General features: G+C 38.2%; 1 protein-coding gene across 1 annotated transcript; it reads left to right on the forward strand.

Annotated features, from left to right (window-relative positions):
• The first annotated feature begins 230 nt into the window (after positions 1 to 230).
• LOC311085544 (tripartite motif-containing protein 16-like) lies at positions 231 to 22,915 on the forward strand. Its single transcript, XM_084118038.1, has 6 exons — positions 231 to 915; positions 1,406 to 1,501; positions 1,603 to 1,836; positions 7,778 to 7,937; positions 8,391 to 8,438; positions 21,956 to 22,915. Exons 1-6 carry the CDS (start codon positions 343 to 345, stop codon positions 22,480 to 22,482), a joined length of 1,638 nt encoding a protein of 545 aa, XP_083974164.1. The 5' UTR covers positions 231 to 342; the 3' UTR covers positions 22,483 to 22,915.
• Positions 22,916 to 26,656: the final 3,741 nt, after the last annotated feature.

The raw sequence follows: 26,656 nt of genomic DNA on the forward strand, positions 1-26,656 counted from the left end.
CATGTCGTTTGTTAGACAATAGGTTTATGAAAGCTTCACATTACAAGTTTAGACAGATGTTTGACACATGTTGCTTTTTCAAATTAACGCTATAAGTGACTGAAACTTGCAGTGCTTTCAGAGATGGAGCAGCATTTACTACTGATCACAGAGCCGCTCTTCACTAACACACTTTTCATTTATTTGAGCAGGAATGAGGAAGCTGCTTAACAGACACACCTGTTTTACACACGTCACTCAAACACAGAAGCAGGAAACTATTTCAACCCAATTCAGGGAAACAGAAACTAAAGTATTGTTGAGCTGTTGTGTGTTTGTGTCTCTCTGTATTCATGCAGTAAAATGGCAGAGGCCAGATTTTCTCAGGATGAGTTCATGTGTCCAGTGTGTCTGGATCTTCTGAAGGATCCAGTGACCATCCACTGTGGACACAGTTACTGTAAGATCTGTATTACAGACTGCTGGGATCAGGAGGATGAGAAGAGAGTCTACAGCTGCCCTCAGTGCAGACAGACCTTCAGTCCAAGACCTGCTTTGGGTAAAAACACCATTCTGGCTGAACTGGTGGAGAAACTGAAGAAGACTAAACTTCCTGCCGACTGTTACGCTGGAGCCGGAGACGTGGAGTGTGACGTCTGTACTGGAAGAAAATACAAAGCCATCAAGTCCTGTCTGGTGTGTCAGGAATCTTACTGTCAAACTCATTTTGACCGTCATGAGGAATATCACTCACGTAAGCCACACAAAGTGATTGATGCCACTGGACGACTGCAGGACATGATCTGCCGTAAACATGATAAAGAGCTAGAAATGTTCTGTATTACTGATCAACAATACATTTGTGTACGGTGTAAGGAATATGAACATAAAAAACACAAAACTGTATCAGCAGCAGCACAGAGGACTGAGAAACAGGTATGAATTTAAAGAGATTATTCTAGCAAAATTCTGTCTTCATTTACTCACTGCCAAGTCGTTCTAAACCAGTTTGACTTACTTCCGTGGAATGTAAAATATGACATCCGAACGTCTCATCTATTCTTAGTCTAAACATTGATAGTGAATGGGGTACAAGCATTTCAAGCTCCAAAAAGGAGACAAAGGAAGCGTAAAATTAATCTAAACTTCAGGGATTAAAAAAATTAATAAGTGTGCTTAATTGTATTGAATGTGTAGTTTGGGTGACATTTACCTATAAAACTAATGAAATAATGCTGACTCTTTGGTTTTAGATTAATTCATAATCTTTTAAGGAAACTATAAATCTATGGATTAAAGCTACAGTATAAACTTACCATGCCAGATCTTTATCCACTTCACCAATTCTGTATTAATGTAACTTTTAAATTATGGTTTTGTGATAGAAGTTTTATGTGACATTTCCTGTTATTGTTTTGACCTTTAGACTCAGCTGAAGGAGACTCAGATAAAGCTCCGTCAGAGAATCCAGCAGAGAGAGAAAGATCTTCAGCAGCTGAGAGAGGCTGTGGCGTCTCATAAGGTGAGTCTGGAGGAGAAGAGAAGTTTGTGAAGCCTCAGTGAGGACTCTCCTCCTTCAGTCCTGCTGAACTCACTGAGTGATTGTGATGTGTGTTCGAACAGTGCTCTGCACAGACAGCAGTGGAGGACAGTGAGAGGATCTTTACTGAGCTCATCCGCTCCATTGAGAGAAGCCGCTCTGAGGCGACACAGCGGATCAGAGATCAGGAAAAGGATGCAGTGAGTCGAGCTGAAGAACGACTGGAGCGACTGGAGCAGGAGATCAATGATCTGAGGAGGAGAGATGCTGAGCTGGAGCAGCTTTCACACACACAAGATCACATCCATTTCCTCCAGGTAACAGAGATCTAGAAGAACAGGGTCATAGTGGACTAACTTTAACCATATTTCAAAGATAATAGAATTTAAAGATGTACTTAAATCCTACTTAAGTGACTGAAAAACACTCTAAAGTTCAGCTACTTACATTTAATGTAAATTTAAATTATAAATTATGTTTTATTAACAAAGTTCGGGAGGAGCAGGTTCAAATAATTAACCAAATTATGCACAGCTGGAGATTAATCAGTAATCAACTCAATGACAGAGTATAAATTCACAGCAGACCTATCTCTGTTCATTGAAAGTTTGTCAGCATTTGGCTGCGCCCTATCTTCCCAAGATGTCCGAATCAAGCTCTCCCATCCGATGAAGGAATTTTCCGTCCTTTTGGAATATTTGCCAGAATCCTCGGGTGTTATATTGCTGGCATCAAGCCAAATAAACGGGTCTTTGCCACCACGGGCGAAATACCAGCGATCTTCTTCCGCATTTATTTTTATTTCTTTTTTCTAAACCAGATCATTCAAGTAACGTTTTTTCCTGCCATGGAGAATGGTCATAGGGCCTGCAAGCACCACCCTCGCGTTTCGGGCAATGCCGCCCTCTTCACGCGAAAGAACGGGCTTCTCCAGCAGCTCTAGGCCGAAGCCGCAGCTAAAACTCACAAGTAGGCCTACAGTAGGCCTCGTGCATTACGTGCTGAACGCATGCGCTCAGAATCTTTAACCTAACTTGTATCATTAACTATGTCCTGCAATTATCTGCATAAATCGCGTAGAAACTTAGTTATAGCATAAATGTTTTTATACATGGTTACAAGCAATGTGCTTTACACCAATAGTTCAGTGATCCTTAAATGAAACAAAATTAAACAAACACAAAGTGCCTAAACTAAATTCATGCAAAGCGTCGTCTTTTACGTAAGCTGTCTCCTTAGAAACCAGCAACAGATAAACAAACAATCGTTATCAAAATCAGAGTGTACTTTGACATTGTTAATCATCGGTTCTCTGTAACTCTGGCTATTTGCTCCATTGCCGCAACAGTGTCTCCTCTGCTCCCGCAGGAGCTCTGTTCCCTTAGCTAATCTCGTTTACTGCCACTGCAGTGTCTCCCCTGCTCCCACAGGATTTCCGTTTCTCTCGCTAATTTTCTCCCCTGCCACAGCTGTGATGTCTCCTCTGCTCCTGCAGGAACTGTTTCTCTGGCTAATTCTCCTCTGCTCCCACAGGTTTTCTGTTACTCCGGCTAATTCTCCACTGCCACAGCAGTGATGTCTCCTCTGCTCCCACAGGTTTTCTGTTACTCCGGCTAATTCTCCACTGCCACCGCACTGATGTCTCCTCTGCTCCCGCAGGAGCCCGGTTTCTTCAGCTAATCTTGTTTAATGCCACTGCAGTGATGTCTCCTCTGCTCCCGCAGGAACTCTATTTCCCTAACTAATTTTCTATGCTGCTGTAACAAGGCTGTCTCCTGCTCTCGCAAGAGCTCTGTTTCTCTGGCTAATTCTCTACTGCCACAGCAGTAAGGTTTTCCTTCGCTCTCATGGGTTTTCTGTTACTGGCTATTTTCTCCCCTGCCGCAGCAGCAATGTCTCCTCTGCTCCTGCAGGAACTGTTTCTCTGGCTAATTCTCTACTGCCACAGCAATGAGGTTCCTTTGCTCCCTCAGGATTTCTGTTACTCTAGCTACTTTCTCCCCTGCCACAGTAGTGATGTCTCCTATGCTCCCGCAAGCTCTGTTTCTCTGGCTTATTCTCTACTGCCACAGCAATGAGGTTTCCTTTGCTCCCACAGGATTTGTTACTCCAGTTCATTTTCTCTACTGCTAGCAGGGATGTGTCTGCTCCAGCAGGAGAACTGGTCTCCCAACGGACACTGCATGCATCCATTTTACTCTCTTCTCTGTCCAGCGAGCATTGGTCTCCCAGCGGACACTGCATGCATCCATTTTTCTCTCTTCTCTGTCCAGCGAGCATTGGTCTCACAGCGGACACTGCATGCATCTATGTTTTTTCTTCTCTGCAAGCATCGGTCTCACAGCGGAGGCAGTCCTTCCGTCCAACTTCATAGAAATAATAATTCCAAACACGAATTCTTCTCGCCGCTCGGCCACCTAAACCATGCTATACACATAATTCCGCAAGGCCGCCCTTTCATCACGCACCTCCTCGCCCTAAGTTAATGGATAACTTACTCTAATCAGTGGAATGGCTAAACCTTTGTCTACGATTACATCTCTCTCCCCCTTCGATTAAGCCGTTGAAAGCTCCTTCCAATAGTCGTCACGGTTTTCCCAGAGGGGAAAGTGGTCAACTAACAGAATCCTGGTCCATCATGACAAACTAAACTATGCACTGCATCAACAAAGGTTGTTCTTACTCACCCGCGTTAATTGCCACTCCTCAGATGCCTCATCTGGAACAGTCAGTCAGATCAGTTTGTAATAACTGCCAAACACGTTCCAGGAGCACAAAATCAAATCGCTGACTCTCCCATTACTCTTTGCAGAAATTCAGGACGTTGGTGCCAGAAGCATAAAAAGCTTAAAAGAGCTATATAACCAGCATTCAGTTTTCAATAAATTAGTCTACGGTAAGCCTGCCCCCCGCCATAAATAAATCTCAAACATTCCTGCTCATTAGGGTTGGGCGGTATTACGGTAATATCGGATACCGCGGGATCTTAAAATAGCACCGGTATCAGTTTCAATACCGTCATTACCGGCACTTATATAGCCTATAATATATATAATTTATTTATTGCCTAAAAAATGCTTATGTGTGGTTGCAGTTTGGCAATATTTCTGGTTCCAACCGAATGAGAAGGGAGAGGCGGTAAATACGAGAGATGTAAACACCTCTAACCTAATGTCGCATCTCCGAAACAATCGCCCACTCACTGCTGCCAGGATGCATTTTGTTCTCGAGTTCATTAAATAAGCGCATTAAGTTTCGTATTTGTTAAAATATTATTATGTTATTTTTTCCATCTTTGTTGATTATGAGAAGTGAACAGCACAAATAAGATGGGATGCATCGGGAGTCAGACGATTTGACCACTTCAATAAATTTCGTTTTGTAAAAGGTCTCTTTAAAACGAATTTCGTTTTGTATATATTTTATCTTAATTTTAATAAATTTTTCATCAACCAATTGCCTGGATAATCATGACATGATGGGCATGCTGCGGTCACTTGCATTGAAATCTCATAAATTAACCGAAACTCAGTGTAGGCTATGCCTCACAGACATGACAAATATATATATATATAAATAAAGCTTGAAATTTCTTTAAACGAAACAATTAAAAACGAAAGAAATAGGCTACTCACTGATTAGGCTAAGTAATCCATGATGTGCATTTTTCTCTAGGCGCGTTCATATGGAGATGCGATCATCAATTTCATTAAACGAAACTATTCAAAACGAAAATAAATAGACTAGCCTACTCTCTGTAATCCATGATGTGCATTTCTCTCTATAGCGTTCACTACGGAGATGCCGATCGTCAATTTCTTTAAACGAAACAATTCAAAACGAAAAGAAAAAGGCCACTCTCTGATTGTGTAATGATGTGCATTTCTCTCTATAGGCACGTTCACTACAGAGATGGCGATCGTCAACTTCCATCTTTGCAGAAAAGTTTTATTAATAAAAATCAATGGACACGCGTCACCGGATTACAAAGGCACTTCTTGCTTGTTGCACGCACACAGATATTATGTTGAATAATGGTGGGCTCGGGCTCATAATAACAGTTAATGCCGTCGGCCGGACTCAGACACAACGTGCACGGGTTGGGCTTGATTTTTTTTTTTTTTTTTTTTTTTTTTTTTTTTTGCCCGATCTGGCATTCAGTTTCTGAACGGTGTAGGCACAAGCCAACAGTTTGGTGACGCCGTCTGAGCCCATTATGTCATAATTTTTAATTAGTCACGGTAATACCATATACCCCGGTAAAATAGGGAGGAGGTTTGACGGTATCAAAATTTGAATACCGCCCAAGCCGAGCTCATTAAAGGATTCAAGAACTTATTCCACTCGTCCGGATACCAGTCAATCTATTGCAATTGACATACTCACCAAATGTATTCCGACACTGTCTTGCATACTATTCCACCAACTCCGTCTGCACACTGGAAGCACGTCTGTCCTAGCTGTCTTCGGTTTTCTCCACCGCTCCGAATTGACTATCACATCTAACGTCGACTCAAATACTCATCCTTCAATCTCAGATTTACAGATCGTAGATATCGAAACCATATTTTCTTCATCAAACAAGTAGTAAACTGATCGAGCAAAAAGGTCACTTCGTTATATTTTCAATCCGCCAACCCCCTTCCAACTGTACCACTCTCGTTGATTTACTCCAGTATAAACGTTCAATGTTCAAATCCCTACTCGGCCCACATCAGAAGCGTTCAAAACCTACATCAGATACAACCACTTCCACATCAAAACGCTCACCAAGCCATAATTAAATCATTCATTTCCATCACCTGCTGCGCTCCATCCATTGTCACTCTCAGTACCAGTACCAAGTTCCAACCCACTTCCAGTATCACTTGGTTCGTTGCGTTCAAGCTCGATACAATAAACATCTACAATTCAGTGTTTTTTTACAACAATGGCAGGCTCCCCCATTCGCACACGTAACGGCTCCTCGTTCAAGGGCCGGGCTCTGTCCCCCTTCTGGAGCGCTGATCGAGCCCTTCCGTTCGATTTGCAGTGAGAGTCTGCCCGTCTTAGTCGTTGTGGGATGGCCGTGTCGCTGTGTGGGCTCCCCATTCGTCGGGTCGCGAGGGTTCTGTTCCCGTGTCCCAGCCCCCTTCGAAGCGCTGGTCGAGCCCCCCGACAGAGTCCAGCGGACGCCCTCCCTTCCACTGGCGAGGCCTACCCATCCGATGCCGTGAGCATCCAAGTTCCCGTCGGATGCTGCGAGGGCCCTCCCAGTTGAATGGCTAAACTCTTTCTCAAATCACGCTCGTAAAAATCTTGCGTCATCGAGTTGACAGTTCAACTGCCGAATGGGCTTATCCGTCCGATGCCGTGAGCATCCAAGTTCCCGTCGGATGTCGCGAGAGCCCTCCCGGTCGAACAGTCAAGCTCGTTTTTAGTAAATACCTTCTCATGCCCTGCACTTTTTGGGGGGATTAATTCCACATCATTTTACGATTGCTGTCCTGCGCTCACCTGGCTTTTATGGGGGGAGTACTCTGGGTTCGGGCCTAACTCCGAGCTCGGAGCCCTCCCCCCGGACAGCACGCCAAATGCGCATAAACTTATTGTACTAATTATATGTAGATGTGAACTCGTGAAATTATGTTTTATTAACAAAGTTCGGGAGGAGCAGGTTCAAATAATTAACCAAATTATGCACAGCTGGAGATTAATCAGTAATCAACTCAATGACAGAGTATAAATTCACAGCAGACCTATCTCTGTTCATTGAAAGTTTGTCAGCATCCCTCCTCCACCCCATCTCCTCACTTCCAGTTCCATCTACACTTACCAACTGGGGGGAGTACTCTGGGTTCGGGCCTAACTCCGAGCTCGGAGCCCTCCCCCCGGACAGCACGCCAAATACGCATAAACTTATTGTACTAATTATATGTAGATGTGAACTCGTGAATATTCATATAATTGCAAATAACATTCAATTAAGTGTACAAAAACATTATTCAATCTGCACTTGAGTATAACTTTTTAAAGTATATTATTTCCATAATAAGTATATTTTAAAAGTGTGCTAAAATGTACTGGCAAACACTAGAATTTGTATCATTAATGCCACATAATGAATATTATAAGAAAGTCTCTGATTGTGTGAAAGTGCTGGATTGAGCTGAATTACTGAAGATAAATCAAGTCAACAAGAGCTGCACAGATCTGATAGTAGTGCAGGTTATTGAGTGAAGTGTGGAGCTGATGAGTTTTGATTTCTGTTTTCTGTAGAGTTTCCAGTCTCTCTCAGCACCTCCTGAATCTACAGATGTAAATGACGTTCCCTTCAGTTCTCTCTCCTCATTTGATGGCGTGAGAGAATCTGTCCGTCAGCTGAAAGTCAAACTGGAGGATTTCTGCAAAGAGGAGCTCAAGAAGATCTCTGACAGAGGTAAAGTCCTGGGCCTCGTTTATAAACACGTGCGTAGAATGATCCTAAATGTGGAATGTTCAACAATTTAAGGAATGTTACTATAATTTATAAAACATCCATATGGACAATAATTTTTCATAATGTTCATAAATGCGTCACAGTTCAGCTAAAATTCAAGTCCATAGTGAACAAGTGCATCAACTTCACCTACAGAGCGGCCACAAAAATCCCTGGATGGTTCAGAGGTTTGGCGCTCATCATCATGGACAAGCATATTTACATATATTATTGTAGGATGAAATCCATGGAATTTATGATAAAATCCAAGATATGTGTTTTATAAACGAGGCCCCTGGAGATTCATTTGCTCTCAGAAATAGTCCAACATCGTTTAATATCATGAAGAACATCACATTAGAAATGTGTAGAGATGGATGAATTTTATATTTTCATTTCTGTTTATTTCCACAGTCACATTCACCAACATGAATCCCAGAACCAGGAACGACTTCCTACAATGTAAGTCAAGAAAACTAGCAGACAAAATCACTGAGTGTGTTCATGTTCTTCCTGTAGAAGGAGAAATAAATCATGATTTATGAATTTAATAATTGATAATTTAAACGATTATCAGCTGTACTGACGTGATCTCATGAGAATACGTGTGTAGGCTATTTTTGCGTAAAGTGTAGTTCTACCATACGTACATTTATTTACGTTTTATACACACACAAACGTATAATACTGACGTATTTACAGCACTAATTTATTTACGTATAGGCTAAACAACTTTACAGACGTACAAATTTGTACATATTCCTATTTAACTTGTGCATATTAAAATCGTGGCATTAATGTTTTGACTCTATTGCATTCAATTGTCTTATCAATTAAATTTTCAGTCGCATTTATTAATACAGTTTAACGTTACTCATATAATAACGTTACTCATAAATAATAACATTTCGCTCTGTTCAATTCTGCTGCAAACTCGTTTCGGAGGATTAGCCTACATGGTGTTAAACAAGAATACACTTTAAAACCTTAAAAACACCTTCTTTAATCGTTTGACCATTTTGTAATATTTGGTTTATCTACCGTGAGACACAAAAGGCGTTTTCTTCTTTAGACCCATAATACACTCAAACACAACATAAATTCACAAAAGACATCAATTTTATTAGCTTGATGTAATCCAAATCTTTAGAATCCATACGTTTGCAAGAAACAGATCCAAATTCAGCCCTTTATCCAGTGATCTTCATCTTCATCTCCATTTCTCAGCAGAGACCGTAAACGTCAAATCCCGCGCTCGTGGTGAATTCAAATTCAAAAATTGCGCCCGAAGCGTTACGACATGTTTTACGGCAGTGATATCAAACGCTCATTGGCTCTCGCATGCTTCGTCACAGATTGCGACATGCCGTGTTTAAGTTGGTGTGCTACATTTGAAATGGAGAAGCCAGGGGGGCAGCGTTTCATATTATTTTGAAGCTTCCCCGGGCGCCGCCATTGACTAGCAGACCATCACCTGCTGTTAGCATCCCATTGACTCCCATTCATTTTGGCGTCACTTTGACAGCGAATAACTTTACATCTGAGGCGTTCAAAGACTCGTTTAAAGATGTTTAACGACCAAATACATGAATGCAAAATGTATTCTCGGAGGTGATTTTAATGTAGTCCCAGATAGTAACATAGATAGATGGCCTCCCAAAGGTGTAAAAGATGATAGCAGCAAGATTATCTCTGGGTTATGCAATAACTTAGGTCTTGGTGATATCTGGCGGAAAATGAAGCCCCAAAAACTCATGTATACATGGCAAAATAATGATTTGTCTTTGCAGTCTCGAATAGATTTGTGGTTAATATCAGAGGAGTTGACATCACTGATAGACAACGTTACTATTGATCCTGCAGCTTTTACTGACCATAAATCTATTCACATTTTTATCATCACTAATGACAATAGAAAGAACCTGAGCAGAAGTGGATACTGGATATTAAACAATTATTTATTATTAAATGATGAATTTAAATGTGAAGTCTTAAAAATAATTGATAAATACTATAAACAGGGTGTAATTACTAACCAATATGGGCTGCAGTGGGATTTTATGAAATATAAAGTGAGGAGTTTAGCCATTAAATTAACTTTTATTTTTTGGAAAAAAGAAATGGTGAAAGATTATCAATTAATAAATTGCGCATAAATAATTCTGTCACAGATGACTTATCTACAATTTCAAAACATACAGCAGAATTTTATTGTATTCTAGCTCTGAAATACAGTACTCCTTAATGGAGTCCTTTTTAGAAAAATTGGATAATACTAGTACTTTTGTTAATGATGAATTTGGCAGCATTTGTGAGAAAGAGCTTAGTATTACAGAAATTATCGACAATATTAAGAAACTCAAGGACAACAAATCTCCTGTAATGATGGGCTTACGAATGAATTTTTCTAAACTTTCAGAGATGCCCTTTCCCCGTTTATTTTAGCTATGTTTAATGAATCTATAAATACCCAGCAAACATTTGGACGTTTAATGTCCGTTGAAAAGACGTCCGTCCGAGACGTCCCGTCATGGTTGAAAAATAGTTCCAAAATGAAAGTTGAACCGACGTCTTTGACGTCGTCTGGCCGTGAATTCCACGTCTTTTCTGGCCGTGATTTCCACGTCTTTTCTGCGCGTCCCTGGACGTCTAAATGGGTTTATTTATTTTTTTAGTTCTTCTGGATGTTTATAAGATGTGTTGCTGCCAAATGTATGTGTATATATAATCCTGCATATAAAATAATCACAACCATATTGTGTAACATCGTGAAAGGCAGTCATTTAGGCTATTTTTACACATCTTAACTTGACAAAGGTTCTAAAAAGGTCCAAAATCGGTCCGGTCAGACCTGGACGTCTATAAAACCGTTTAATCACGTGTACATCAACACATTATTTGTGGACAAAAGCAAAAAATAGTGCTATAATTTAGCATAACATTTTATTGTGAATATTACATTTGAAATGTCTTCCAGTTGTTAAACAGCTATTATTCAAAAAAGATAATAGAAATAGTACAATGTGGTAAATTCTGTGGTAATGGCATTTTCTCTAAAAGTTTCACATTAAGGTTAAGCAGACATTAATCAAACCAGAATATAACAAAAGTACAGGAACAGTCAACGCATTCTATTTTTAGAGTCTTATAATATGCCATCATTGATGAATAGAAGTCAGAGCTGTGGCAGTACTAAGTTTCAGTTACTAACAGTCTTGCATTACTGTTAAACAGCCATAAATAAAAGTTTTTAGAGTCTATTAAGTTTGTTTATGGCTTTATGGTTTTTGTTTTGTTTATGGCTCATTTTTTAAATCCACCACCCTCAGCTGTTCCTGGAGCTTTCTTCAGGTGTTCCTCCGCTGCTGCATCTATGTCTGAGTCTGTAGCACTTGGGCTCCACCTCATCACAGCATCTGAGGAAAGAGAATATGGTTTAAAAAAAAAAAGAAAAAGGCTAATTTCTAGGTAAATTACGTACTTTTTTTTTGAAAATGTCGGAAAATAACCATGTTATTTTACTGAATAAACGGTAGTGATGGGCGATACTGCAAATTTCGGTATCGATCCGATACCAAGTAAATACAGGGCCAGTATCGCCGATATCGATACCGATACCAATACTTTTTTATTTTAAAAGCATGCACTTGAACTTGTATGCACTTTCCTGTGCTAGAGCCGTGTGTCATGATTTATGAGGTGAATGCATCATTAATATGCTAAATCTGAATACGTTTTCATAACTACTAGCCCTAAATATTTTGTGATTTGTGCTCTCAACTCGCCTGTAATTAGTCAGTGACTTTTACAAAACTACCCTAATTATAGTACTAGCCTACTACTAGCCTACTGTTCAAAAGTTTGGGGTCTGTAAGATTTTTAATTATCTTCTGCATTTATTTGATCAAAAATAGCCTACAGTAAAAACTGTAATATTACAATTTAACATAGGCTATCTGTTTTCTATGCCATAGTAAACTGTAATTTATCCATGTGATCAAAGCTGAATTTTCTGCATCATTAATCCAGTCATGATGATATTTCATTTTAATATGCTGATTTGTTGCTCAGGAAACATTTCTTATTATTATCAATGTTGAAAACAGTTTCATAATTTTGTGGAAACCATGATACATTTATACAGAAATATTTGATGAACAAAGTTGAAAGAACAGCATTTATATGAAGTAGATTTTTTTTTAACAGTCTACCTTGACTGTCACTTTTGATCAAATTAATGCATCGATCCTTGTTGAATAAAAATATTAATTTCATTAAAAAAATCTTACTGACGTCAACATTTTGAACCGGTACACTTTTGGTTTGTTTATTGCGAAATAACCCGATTGTTTCTCTGTCATCTAAGCAAGGCTTCGTTTCCCAAACGCACTGGGCCTGTGAGCTCAGCGAAGCACCAGCATCGAACGCTCTCTGTGATTGATTGGTTTCGTCTTGTATCCAGATGACTAGGAGAAAAAGTTCTATCCTACACATAGACAGTATATAAATGATCCTACACAATTATCCGCTAACATTCGATTATTTTTCCACTTAGAAGCTTATTTTATGCACTGAATTGCGTGCTAAATTAATAAAAAATTACTGGTAAAAAAACACACATTTGGATCGATATTTTTATGTGAGGATCGATCCTTTTCGATACCACGTCAGTATCGAAGTATCGATACTTAAGGATCGATCCGCCCATCACTAATAAACGGTCCGTGGAGCACAAACGAGTTGCGCAGTTTCGTTCCGCTTTCATTTTTAATTTTTAATTTTTTGCGATGTTTTAACAATGTTTTAACAATGTTGCGGTCGCGCCAGCGCGACCTATAACAAAATTTGGTCTCACCGGCAGAAAAAATTAGCCTGGTTCTACCAGACTCTCGTACATAAATGTAAAATTAAATAAAATAAAATTTGTACAGAGAGTCTGGCCCATGCAAGCGTTAACTTCATTGAAGGCGGGTACTCTGTTGAAACAGAGAATGTCTAATGTTACATTTATAATACAAAATGTACTTACCCAACAGCAGATTTTTAGTAATTCGGCAACACACCAGTGCACCCTCAAATCCTGCTCGCCTCGTGGTTGTAGAAAAACGGGAAAATGGCTACTTTATCGCTTTATCGCGAGATAATATATCATATCGCGGGATTTTGCAATATCGCGAGATTTGCTACAACATCCCGGTGGCACAGTTTTGACGTGTAAAGCAGTGTACGTCTTTTCAAAACGTCTTAAAACTACTTGGGGCACTTAAATTAATTATTGCAGTGTCAACCAAGGTGTAAGCATAATACTTTTGCATATTTCATAAGGATTTCATAGAGGGTCATGATGGACTATAAATGCACGTGTAAAGGACGTCACCTACTGGACGTCCACTTAAAACGACTTTAAATGCAGTGGCTTTGCAATCAATTAACCACACTGGGCACTTTGTGATTATAATTTATTTTAAACAAGATAAAGTAAATATATTTACTTTGTATACAAATCGTGTATTTCATAAAGATAATTCCTGTTTTTTTTTTTTTCTGTCTTGCTTGACAAGACGTGTAAAAGACGTCAGTGGACGTCTTCACAACCTCTTAAAAACTACTTGGGCAATTAAATTAATTATTGCAGTATTAACCATGCAAGGATTAAGCACAGCTTTTGCATATTTCACAAGGATTTCATAGAGGGTCATGAATGCACGTGTAAAAGACGTCACCAGGTGACGTCCTCTCACCCGATACACTATATATTGAACTACACGTAGCTAAAAGTCAAAATAACAATTATACATGCAACCCCAGAGAACTGTAGACATGTACAAATGTATCTGAATGCATTTTTAGGAAATGTTCTGTGTTACATATTTTTACCGATTTATGCCGTCCTACCGCGACTATTTTTGGCCAGGGACACGACGTTGCCGTCGGACCAATGTTTGCTGGGTAATGGAATCTTACCTCCATCTCTCAGACAGGGGGTAATTACCTTAATACCAAAGGCAAATAAAGATACCTTATCTCTAGATGAATGGAGACCCATAACTTTATTGAATACTGATGCCAAACTCTTTTCTCTTATTTTTGCTAGCAGGCTGAAATTAGGATTGGACTCCTTAATTGATCAGTCTCAGTCTGGCTTCATGAAAGGGAGGCATATCTGTAATAATATCCGTCTTATTCTTGATTTTATTGATTATAGTCACCTTCTCAATGATGACAATCTAATTCTATTTGTTGATTTTAAAGGGGTCATATAATGTCATTTTTGTACAAGCTAATATGATTCTATTATGACTTTTATCAGCTATTATGATAAAAGTTTGTAATATACTTTAATTAAACATTCTCATTAGTATTGTAAGAAAACACTCATTTTACCTGGTCAAAAACAGCTGTTTTCATCACGCCGTTTCAGTGCATGTGTCTTTAAATGATAATGAGCTTTGCTCACCCCGCCCCTCTGTTCTCTGCGTACACCGTTTAAAATAATAATACAAAAACCATAACGCATTGTTCATTATAAACGTGGGATTATGAATTATATTGAGAACGTCCTACATAGAAAACATGCCATAATGTACCCTGAGTGTAAAAATAGCCACATTCATCGTGAAGCGTGCAAGCTATTTGCAAATATTAATATAAAGATTAATATAAAGGTCAATAAAACGTTACACTCACTTGTTCTTCTGGAGGTTCAGCAGGAACACGAATAGTTGGTACTGATCCTTTTTTCTGGAGCAGCTTCTTAGCAAAAACAGCTTTATACTGACCCTCGTTTGTAAAGCAGTCTCGAGTCTGGTGAAATGATTCGCGCAAACATGAAAGCATTGACGTTGATCGTGGGGAATATTCCCTTCGAAAACAAACTCAGCCACTGCGTCTTCAGCTGTACGGATTTAGAAACATCATCAATATGACTGCTGTGTTCGTTATTACATAGAGTTGGGGTACTCGAACTCGGACTCGGACTCGAGTCCGGACTCGAGTCCAATTTTTAATGAACTCGGACTTGTCACGCACTCGGATGAATTTGCACTCGGACTTGACACGGACTCGGACATTTTAGACTCGGAAAATTTGCCGAGTACAGTCGAGTCCGGGCACTGGAGGACACAATATTATTCAAAAACGAAACGAAACTGCTTACATTGTGTTGTGTCAGTGTTGAGCATTGTAGCCAATCACAGATATGTATATTAAGCGCATGAACACAGTGGCCAATCAGAGGCGTTTTGAGTCACCATGCGGAGAAGTCGCTCAAAACGTATGTTCAGAATCAGCGCGAGTTTTATCCTTTCGCAAATCTCCTCATAAACAACAAAGTCTTGACGCGATATAAATAAGAGATTCGCTGTGCAGTGCGGACAACTTCAGTGTTTATGACGAGAGTTTCAGTGAGAGTGCAGAACGCGGTAAGTAAGTGATGGCTTAGAGTGAGCACTATTGACTATATAAATGATATATTTTTTCATGCTTGTAGAGGACCAGTGGTTACGTTCACACTGTAAATTAAAAAGAGTGATAACTGCATTAAAAATGTGGGAGAGAATCCGCAGAATTTTAGTCCTGTGAGTCATGAAATTGCGATGATTGACACAGTAACCATAGCAACATGAGAACGTGATAACCAAAGCAACATGTTTGCGTCTAATATGATTTTTGTTACATTGATTTAGCCTACACTTTAGTCATAAGTTTACATACACCTTGCAGAATCTCCAAAATGTAATATTTATTTATTTTTTAATGAGGATGATCATAAAAACATTGTTTCTATTTATTACTGCCCTGAAACATCTTTTTCACATAATGGATGTTTAATAGCCTAGTCCACAAGAAAAAATACAAACACAAAATACAAGACAAATTACATAGGCTTGATTTTAATATTGTGTTTCATTACCTGAATGATCCACAAGTTTTTTTTTGTTTTTTTTTAATGGTTGTTCATGAGGAAAAATCCTCCAGCTCCTGCACATTCTTTGCTTTTCCAGCATCTTCTGCATATTTGACTCCTTACTAGCAGTGACTATGATTGTGAGATCCATCTTGTCACACTGAAGACAACTGATGGACTCATACACAACTATTACAAACCCTGCAAACATTTAGTGATGCTCAAGAAGGAAGCAACCATTAGGAGCCAGGGGGTGTACATTTTTGAACTGGATCATTGGTGTAAATTGCTCTTATTTTATTTAAAAATTCATTAATTAATTTAGTCCTGCCATTTAGAGGCTAAATAAGATATTAGCATGTAAAACAAAATAAGATAATCAAAATAAATAAAATTTTAAAAATCAACGTCATCTTGCTCAAAAGTTTACTCCTGGCTCTTAATGCATGTTATATTCTTGAGCATTAGGCTACCTTGCAGAATCTGAAAGATGTACGATAGGTAAACGTATGACTGTAACTATACATTGGAGTCATTTTGTAAGGTTTAACATATTAATTTAAGAGCTCAGTGTTGAGACCTTTCACTGGAATTTGATTGACATGCGATCTGACCAATCATAATGCAGATACCTGCCATTTGTGTCCGACAAACAAACCAAACCAGATAGTAGATTAAAGTCATTGGACTTGAACTTGAAAAATGGTGTGTATTGAATTCTTTTTGCAGTTCTGATGTTCATTCATGTTTAATTCGTGCTATAACTAGAAGATATTATCAGTTCATGTGCTGCTTGAGTTGAGGCCTATATTAAAGCACCACAAAACGGTGTGTATTGTTTTAATTTCATAAAAATTACAAAATTTGAAAGCTTTATTTCATACCAGAAGTAGCCTTGTCTTGTCTGTTGGCGCTTTGTCAGTGTCCTCTTTGCTCCGCAATATATATTTCACTGTGTGAGAACATGTGGAGTGAGAGCGGAATGGCTTGTCGGACGTATCGACAGTAAGAGGGGCGGGTCTTTGTGAAAGGTCAATTTAAAACTATTTAAATCTTTGTGGACTCGGCCGGACTCGACTCGGACTCGGATGTTAAGGACTCGGACTCAAGTGCGACTCGGCCCTCTTTGGACTCGGACTTGGACTCGGACTCGATTGTTAAGGACTTGGACTCGACTCGGACTCGACAATGGTGGACTCGGACCCAACACTATTATTACACCCAAGAACAGAACACCACAATCGTTAGACGCCATTCTACTCAGCACTCCAGCTATCAACAATGAACGCGCGTCGGCGCGTGCTATGATTGACAGCTCGCTCACGAGGGCGCGAGGGCGGGTCTGCGTTTGAAACGCTGCTGTCAATCACCCATCGTGGGAGGGGCGTCGATATTGTGACGTCACAATATCGAACAGCTTGATTTGAGACAGGAGGAAACATATAAGAAGATTAAAAAAAAAACACTGGATGGATTTTTATCATTTTATGATGGTTGTGTACAGGCACTGCCAACACACATTTCAGTACAATCAACTTGTAAAAGTGCATGTACCATTATATGACCCCTTTAAAGGTGCCTTGTGTCAAAAAAAATAAATTCATACTCCACATTCCATACCAGATGGGGGCAGTATACCTCCAGAAAGTGAGTTGGTCTACTCTAGTGTATGAATATGACATCTTCAAGCTACTCCCCTTCACCTTTACCAGTGAATATGTTCATATTCGTTTTGTTCATATTACATTTTTATTGTTAGTTTGAATTACATTAATTTGACAGACAGCATTCGCTGATGTTGACCAAACTAGCGCCAACATAACCAGAGCTTCCAACTCTCACGCATTCACCGTGAGACACACGCAATTGACACTTTTCACATGCTCTCACGCCACACATCAATTTTCTCACGCACAGAAAAATCGCGAAGCAAAGAGGACACGGAGACCGACAGACTAGACAGAGCAGGTTAGTTATGATATAAAAAAATCTCAGCTCTCAGATTCTGTCAATTTTATTATGCAATTCAAACAATAAATACCGTTTTGGTGCTTGTAAATGTTACATGACAGATCCCTAGCGCACGTGAACCTATCATCTCTACTAGCAATAGTAAAAAAACACGAACACTGCTGAAAGATACAGTAGGCTACAACTTACCAAAATGTATTCCTCATACATAATATCGACCAATCAGTGTTTTTTATCAGCGTGAAGAGGTCAATAACACAGCTGGAGAACAATTATGTCAGATTTACCTCAGGAAAGCCATTTAATAAACATAATATGTCATGTAGTTGGCAAGAAAAAAAGAGCTATAGAGATTGTGCTATATATGTACTATATTACAATACTATATTTATGTACGTTATATATACGTTTATCGAACAGCCTTCGATACATTTCTATGTTATAACTTCCTGAAAAAACTACACAAACATATAAAACAAACTTCTAACGAAATACTAACAGCATCTTACTTACCAATCCAAACGAAATGTTGCAAGTTCGAAGTCAAACCTCATTTTTTTCATGTCCATTAGTTGTCTCCAGCGATGGAAAGCAGTGCCAATGTTTACTCTGGTTCTGTTCCTTTTTTTATCAGATTTTATTTGAATGTAGTAGTGGGCTGTAGGCTACTTTCCACACGATTGACATCAGGTTCAAGTACGCCCACAAGCCATGCGAGTTATTCGTGTATTGCATGTTTGACTGGTGGTTATGTTGCCCGCATACCGCCTCCCATGGCCGAAACTGGTATTACGACACCTGTCGGGCCGTGGCTAGTAATGCTAATGCTAATTCAGGTTGATATCTCTGCAGCACTATAACTTGTCATTTTTTTAATGACATCATCGCCCTTATTTCTTCTCATTCTTTTGATGCGTGTAGCTCATTTTTTGGATATTTTACCTCAATTTTTACACATGGCACCTTTAATAAAGCGTTCGATACAGTAGAACACAAATTCCTGTTTGCAACATTAGAATACTTTAAATTTGGGAATTTTTTAGAAAGGCAATTACAACCCTGTACACCGAATGTAACAGCTCTGTTAAAATGGTTAATGGGACGTCTGATAGATTTTTTCTTTCTAGGGGCATCAGACAAGGCTGCCCAATCTCACCGTTTCTTTTTCTGCTCGTCACACAGGTTCTTTCTTGCTATGTAAATATGAATTTCTTTCAAGGTATTAACGTTTTTGGGAATGAATTAAAAATATGTCAACTAGCTGATGATACAACACTATTTTTAAAAAATGCTGCAGAGGTTAGCAAAGCAATTCGTACCATAAATAATTTCTCTAAAGTATCTGGTCTCAATCTTAATATAAGCACATGTGAGATTTTTCCACTTTATCTTGGTGTAAAACTTTGCAAAGATGAATCATATCGTGCTTCTCTTAACTTTAATCCGATTATCAACAGTACAAAAAGAAAGTTTGACTCTTGGTTGCAGAGAGATTTATCCATTTATGGTCGTGTCTTATTGTCTAAATCTGAAGGTTTGTCAAGATCTGCGTTATATCTCCCAAGCTCTATTTGTACCCAAGACATTCACCAAAGAGTTTGACAAGTTGTTATTTGATTTTGTTTAAAAAAAAAAAAAAAAAACTCATTATTTAAAGAAAAATATATTATTCAATCCATATGATCAGGGTGGTTTGAATGTTGTGGATTTTACAACTTTGAACAGCACTTTTAAAATAAATTGGCTAAGATGTTTTATTAAAAATAATTGCTCTATGTGGAATATTTTCCCTAATTATTTAATTAATCAACTTGGTGGTATAACTTTTTTCCTTAGATGCAGTTTTGATATCAACAAAATACCTCTTTGTTTATCTAATTTTCACAAGCAAGTCTTTTTGACGTGGTGTTTGGCTTTTAAACATAACTTCTCTCCTCACTCCTTTTTTATGTGGAATAATAAGTAGGCTATATTACACACCGAAGAAAAACATTGTTTTTAAAACATTGGTTTGAGTCTGATATTTTATTAGTTAGTCAGTTGTTGACTTCTGATGGTCAGTTTTTGAGTATTACTGAACTATGTCTGAAATTTAAGTGTCATATTTCTGTTAAATTATATTGTCATGATGAATTCTGTTTCTGCCAAAATTTTATCTCTATTCAGAAATCAGGGCTCTAGGGGTAACACTGCAAGTAAAGTCTCCAAACATTTGTTTTTAGATAAACTTGATTTAATTAATGATAAATGCAGTGACCAATTGATTAGATCTCTTTTTGTCAGTATCTCTTCTCCTCCATCTAAATTTGTTTGGGTTAATATGTTTCCCTCATTTGAGTGGGGAAATGTTTGGGGATTTCTTAGTCGGTATTGTGTATCAAATAAAACCAAAGAAGTGTCTTTTAAAATTGCTCACGGAATATATCCTGTGAAAGACACTGTTGTGATGCATCCGAGTCAGAGAGATCCATATGCAGTGTGATTTATTGATCAGAGTAATCAAACAGGCAATGGTCAGAACCAGCAGATACAGCAGTGAAGACAGGGCTAAATCATAGTACAATACCAGGCAAAAGGTCAGGGCAGGCAGCAAACAATCAGAGACAGAGATCAAGGCAGTGGTAACGCAGGCAGGCAGCAGACAGAGAGAGAGAAATCCAGAAACAGGCAAGGTCAAAAACAAACAGACAGTCCACGGGAATAAACGCTCAGTAAAGTTCACAACAGTAAAACAAGACTTCACTCCGAGTGTTGTGTGAGTGTGGCTTAAATGGGTGTTTGATCATGAGGTGCAGGTGTGTAATGCAGTGCAGGTTTATGGAGTAATCAGGATGGGAAATGTAGTCTGTGAGTGAATATGATAGTCTGGTGTGGAGTGCCCTCTGGTGGCTTTCAAAGGCACTCCAGCTGGTGACCGTTACAGACACATTAGAGTGTTTTCATCTGGATATTGATTACAACTGCTGTTTTTGTAATTGTGAAAGAGAGTCTATTGTGCACTTATTTTTTGAATGTCCCTGTTCTTCAACCTTTTGGTATGAGATGTCTCAATTTCTAAGTGTTAAAATGAACTGCAATCTAGTCTTAAATTTGTCATCTGTCTTGCTTCATACAAATTAATTTGACTTTTCTAAAAGAAAAATTTATGTTATCGATTTGTTTCTATTATTAGGAACATTTCATATTCATCAAACTAAATGGAGTAACTCAAAATCCAACTTTGCTCATTTTAAAGCAGCCTTTAAAATGTATTTTGAGTCTGTAAAGTTTTTAAAAAATCGAAAAGCCCAAAGATCTGTATCGCTGCTAAATGAATTTAATATATGTTTGTGATGCCCTTTATCTTTTGTTTGTTTCTTTTTTCAAATTATTGTTGTTTCAAGTTATACTTACCAAATGTGAAAATGTGTAAAAGAATTGTGTCAAGAACTTGATATCAAACTCTGTAATTTTGAAAATTTCAATAAAAAAAAAAAGAAAATAAAAAAAAGCGCGCGTCTTCACAGAGCGAACAGCGGACCGAACATTTTCATGGATTAATAACTTAAATTCTGCTCTGTTATACGCGTCTGTCTGCTAACGTTACGTAGTTTTAAGAAATGGTTAGGTTTAGGGGTAGGGGTAGGATTAGTGCCTCAAACTATCTTTTAATGCTATATTGTTAATAAAACTGCCATTTCCCTACACATATCTGTCCATTAACAGTTACGTTTTATCCTTTTAATATTGTCTATAAAATGGGCATGTTTAGGTGTGGGAGTAACGTTAGGGTTAAGGGATCTTACATTTATAATGTATAAAATGGTAAAAGGGAAATTATACAGATATCTTTACATGAAATATTCGTAAATAGTTTACGTTTTTTAGCTGAAAATAATGTTACGTTTAAACGTCGCAGATACGTCCATATTATACGTTTCAGCATATATCCAAACGTACAAAAAAGTATGTTTTCTATCTTTGAAAATTACGTATTAATACCTACATATTAACAATGAGACCAGGCTGGATACACTGAATATTAAGTTATGAAGAGTTTACATACTTTAAAATATCAGACAGATTCATAATTCCTGATTCTGATGTGTTTTCTCTCCATCAGATTCCCATCAGTTCACTCTGGATCTGAACACAGTGTCTAAACTCCTCCGTCTGTCTGAGAGGAACAGAGTGATTACTGACACTCTCACAGTCCAGCCGTATCCTGATCATCCAGACAGATTTGATGGATATAATCCTCAGGTGTTGTGTAGAGAGAGTGTGTGTGGACGCTGTTACTGGGAGATTGAGTGGAGTGGGAATAGTGTTGTGTGTATATCGGTGTCATATAAGAGCATCAGCAGGAAGGGACGGGGTTATGAGTGTTTGTTTGGATTTAATGATCAGTCCTGGAGTTTGGACTGCTCTTCCTCCAGTTACTCATTCAGACACAATAAGAAAGCGACTGATCTCCCTGCAGTGTCGCTCAGCCGTAGAATAGGAGTGTATGTGGATCCCAGTGCAGGAACTCTCTCCTTCTACAGCGTCTCTGACACAATGAGCCTCATCCACACAGTCCAGACCACATTCACTCAGCCACTCTATCCTGGGTTTACTGTTTGTTCTGGATCATCATTGAAACTGTGTTGATGCATCAGAATAGACTGTAGAGAGATTTTACCTGTAATACTTTGAGCTGCTTGATAAATCAGCAACAGTGAGATGTTGTAGTGTCTCTTAATTTCTCTTTATCACATTATTATTATTATTACAGTTGAACTTGTCATTGAAATAATATCAGACAAATGAGTGTAATAAATCCTCATATAGAAAATATGATCAGTGTGTGTGTGTCTGTGTGTTTGTCCCTTTCATGTTTCACATTAGTTTTTTTTATTATAAAAATTGTTTTAATTTTTTTTATATATTTACAGGTGTTTGTATGAATTTTATATGTACAGGTGAATGTACTAGTAAATGCTATACAGTGCATCCGGAAAGTATTTACAGCGCTTCACTTTTTACACATTTTGTTGTTATGTCTTTTTGATTTAGTTAAATAAAACTTTTGTGCATATTTCACACGTTTCTGGTCCCTGCTTGTAAATCAATGTCCCTTTAACAAAGTTACATGCTAAGAGTTATTTTGCTGTGACCAGGAAAAATATCCTTTGTGGAGTTGATAGACGATCAATACTGAGTGATCACTGGATGAAAAGATTAATTGATTGTAATATGAATTCAGCTTCATCAAGTTAATTCTCAAATGATCCAAATATTTATAATTATAAAGAGTTATAATTAATTATTCATATTTCCCTTTTGAGATAATTTCCTACAGAATGCAGTCTTTGAATTGGGACAAAGCAGATAATACCCATAATGCACTGTGAGTGTCACACGCCGAATAATTCCCGTGTCTGACCAGAAGATGGCGTCCACAGCTGAATCATCCATCCATCCATTTTCCAAACCGCTGGTCCAATGTGGCTATCATAGGTATAAATTCATTTTTAATTGATTATTAAATTGTTTAATTAAGGTTTATACACCCTGGTGAAAAAAATATATGCTAAGTATACTTGCAGCCAGACTAATTTAGTATACTTTAAGTGTGTTAATGATTAGTAAAAAATGATCTGTTGGGTATTTTGAGCTAAAACTTCACATACACACTCTGGGGACATCAGAGACTTATTTTACATCTTGTGAAAAGAGTCATAATAGGTGCCCTTTAAAGCAAAATTAACTTCTGTTAAAAAAGTAACTGTTCCCTTTCAAAAGGGAACTTGCACTGCTTCGATGATGCTATTGGGGAACGATGTTCTCTAGGCGCCTCTTTAATACTTCTGAGTCGCACTAGTAGTGTCATAGGCTGTCGCCAGTCAAATTCTATTGCCGTGATTGTACAGCTTTTCAAACACCGGTTCACATGGAGGGCGTTCCCCATCGATGCAGTGACTACGTTTACAAGCTGTCAATATTCGGGTTATAGTCAGGTTAAGGTCACTATTTGGGTTTCTGAAACATTCGGAATAACCCGTTTACATGCGTGAGCAGAGAGAGTTACTCCTGTATACATGGAATTTGTAATCAATTGGCAATATCCCGATGTAAACGGCGACGCACGGTTAGCGTCTGGACGTACGGATGCAATATCTGATCAGTCATTTCCGATTCTTCTTCCTGTATCCAAAGACAACAACAACAACAGCAGCAGCACGCGGATAATGAATAGTGCGGGGCAGATAGCGATCGCCTTTGTTTGCGCTTTCCTCCTCGCTCCAAAAGTGTGGTGCTGTGCTGCGTCTCACCATGTTTACCTCTACTTCTTGTTTACTTCCGGTATACTGCACGCGGGTTTTTGTATGCGCCGTCTCTACTCAAAAGACCAAGATTCATTGCGAATAGAACATGCGCAGAACACAAATCAATGTTCCTTTTGATGGGGATATGCCGATACGCGTTTACATGACCAAATATTCGGGTTAGAAAAGGGGTACCCCAGGGATCATATCCGGGTTTTTGCCGGTGTTTACATGGCTGTGCGCGACCAGGTTATTGCTAATATCCCGGTTTTGAACGGGTTATTGGCTGCATGTAAACGTAGTCAGTGTCTCATTCCCTGTTCTCAGGGAACAGAGGTCGTAACCTAGACGTTTTTTATTACAACACAGTATGATGTTTTGACATTTCCCTATGTTGTACATACAAGGTGAAAAAGATGTACTGTTAAATGTATTATAAATGCATTAAAGTATATTTGTTTTGTACTAAAAACATACTTAAGTATATATTTAATACATTTAATAAGTCTTTTTCACCTGGTAAAAATGGAATTCTTTAACATGGCATGTAATGCTTAGTTCATATATTTAACAGTAGACATTCAATATAAAATGTTAATGTAATTCAGAAAAGGAGTTAATAAAATAAAACTGTGATGAAGTCTACATGGTATGTCACTGTATCACAGCAAAAAATGGCAATTTAACTGTTTAACTGAAAAAGTATACCCAGCCAACAAGAATAATAATTATAATGTACAACAAATGCTAATCTTTATTTTTAGCATTAATGTTTTAGTCAGCCCCCTTTGACTTTGAGAGCAAAAAAAAGTGATGTACAGAAACACATACACTCTTCACCTCTGTTAAAAAGATTTAAGGAAATTAGAAGTAGTGCAAAATATTGTAAGCCAGGACAAGTGACTTGCAGCTGTCCCAAAAAACAAATAAATAAACAGATTTTTACATGAATGAGCAAAAATTAGACTAGGAAACTAGGAAAAAATGTTGGAAAAAAATGTAGGAAAAAACTAGGAAAAAAACTAAACAGTGAGCTATTTATTTATGCAAACAGCAACTAAAACTTACCAGTAACTTCTGATAGCAGTATCTTCATCTCTTCGAGTCTGATTCGACTTCGACTTGAAAAGCTTGGCTCTGATTGGTCAAATTGAATGTAGCTGAACTGAAAAAGACGTGCTGTTACACAGAGTCAAAAATACGACTGGCAAAGTAAACGTAAATGTAATAAAATCTTACCTAGAATCACAACATAATGAGGCTCCAAATGTCACACGTCATGCAAACTTGAAGATGGGGGAAAAAAATAAAAACAACACTAACAGTTACGTTTTCTATTAAGGTTAGATAAAAAAAAAAATAATAATCTAAATGCTGTCATGATCACTCAACCTTAAGTAGTTGCAAAACATTTAAGAATTCCGTTAATCTTAGAAAGAAAAAGTGATATATCGTAGACTAATGAAACCTGAGAGATTTATATCCCTCTGATGAACCATTCACCAAAACTGTTCACGTATGAAAAAGTGAATCGCAAAAAACATTACCTAATCCATATGAATCGTGTGGTTTCCTCCAAGTCCTCTAAAGAAACACGATCGCTCCAGTTTAAATTTAGACTTCTAATCTAAATTATTAGAAAAGAAATCTAATCACATTCAAGGAACGCACACAGCAAGCTCTGAGTGAGGTGTGAGCTCATTATTATCACAAGAACCAATCACAGCCGTTCAACGGCTCTGGAACCAATCAGGATTAGTCACGTGTGTTATGTCATGAATTCACGGATTCCTGGAAGTAGTCTTCAACGATTTATTAACAGGATTTGCCAAGAGCATAGAACAGTGGCGATCACGTATTTATCAACAATATTACAACTGCCAAAGAGCAGGTCATCTGCCGTAAAACAAGCAGAGCTAAAGAATACAAAAGCCAGTAGCGCCTCCTAGTGGAGCTTACTGCAATAATCATTTAAATCACATCACTTCTCCCCTCTTAAAGGGATAGTTCACTTTGAAATTAAATTTTGGTATGTTTTAGCTTACCTCAAGGGCATCCAAGATGTAGGTGTCTTTTTTTCCGCAGTAGTTTCAATTTTGATATTTTTAGGTCAAACCGTTCTTGTCTGTCAGTCATATAATGCAGGTCTATGGTCACTGTCTCAAAGAGCATGCACAAGTCCAAATTAAAACAATTCCCCACCATCCAAATTAAACAATTCCCCATCGTAAGTACACTTTGATGGCCTAAGACACGAAACGAGCGGTTTGTGTGAGAAAACGAACCGTATTTATATAGTTTTTGCCTCTTGAACAAAGCCGCGTCCAACTGATCTGACGTCGCGGGCGGGTATAGATATATACACTGATGTCGCCTTGGCTAATGAACTGCAATAGCGAAGGCGACATCTACTGCTAGTGTTTCTATACCCGCACGCGGGCGGATATAGATATAGAAACACTAGATGTCGCCTTCGCTATTGCAGTTCATTAGCCAAGGCGACATCAGTGTATATA

The sequence above is a fragment of the Abramis brama genome (genome assembly GCF_963993115.1).
Source record: "Abramis brama genome assembly, chromosome: 6".
Classification (NCBI taxonomy): Eukaryota; Metazoa; Chordata; class Actinopteri; order Cypriniformes; family Leuciscidae; genus Abramis; species Abramis brama.

What these genes read in the sequence shown, in the direction of transcription:
- LOC311085544 (XM_084118038.1), top strand. Translation starts at nt 343, where the DNA reads ATGGCAGAGGCCAGATTTTCTCAGGATGAGTTCATGTGTCCAGTGTGT. An exon ending in AGGCTGTGGCGTCTCATAAG is followed by an intron (nt 1,502 to 1,602) that starts GTGAGTCTGGAG and finishes GTGTTCGAACAG; the next exon opens with TGCTCTGCACAGACAGCAGT. An exon ending in CAAGAAGATCTCTGACAGAG is followed by an intron (nt 7,938 to 8,390) that starts GTAAAGTCCTGG and finishes TTATTTCCACAG; the next exon opens with TCACATTCACCAACATGAAT.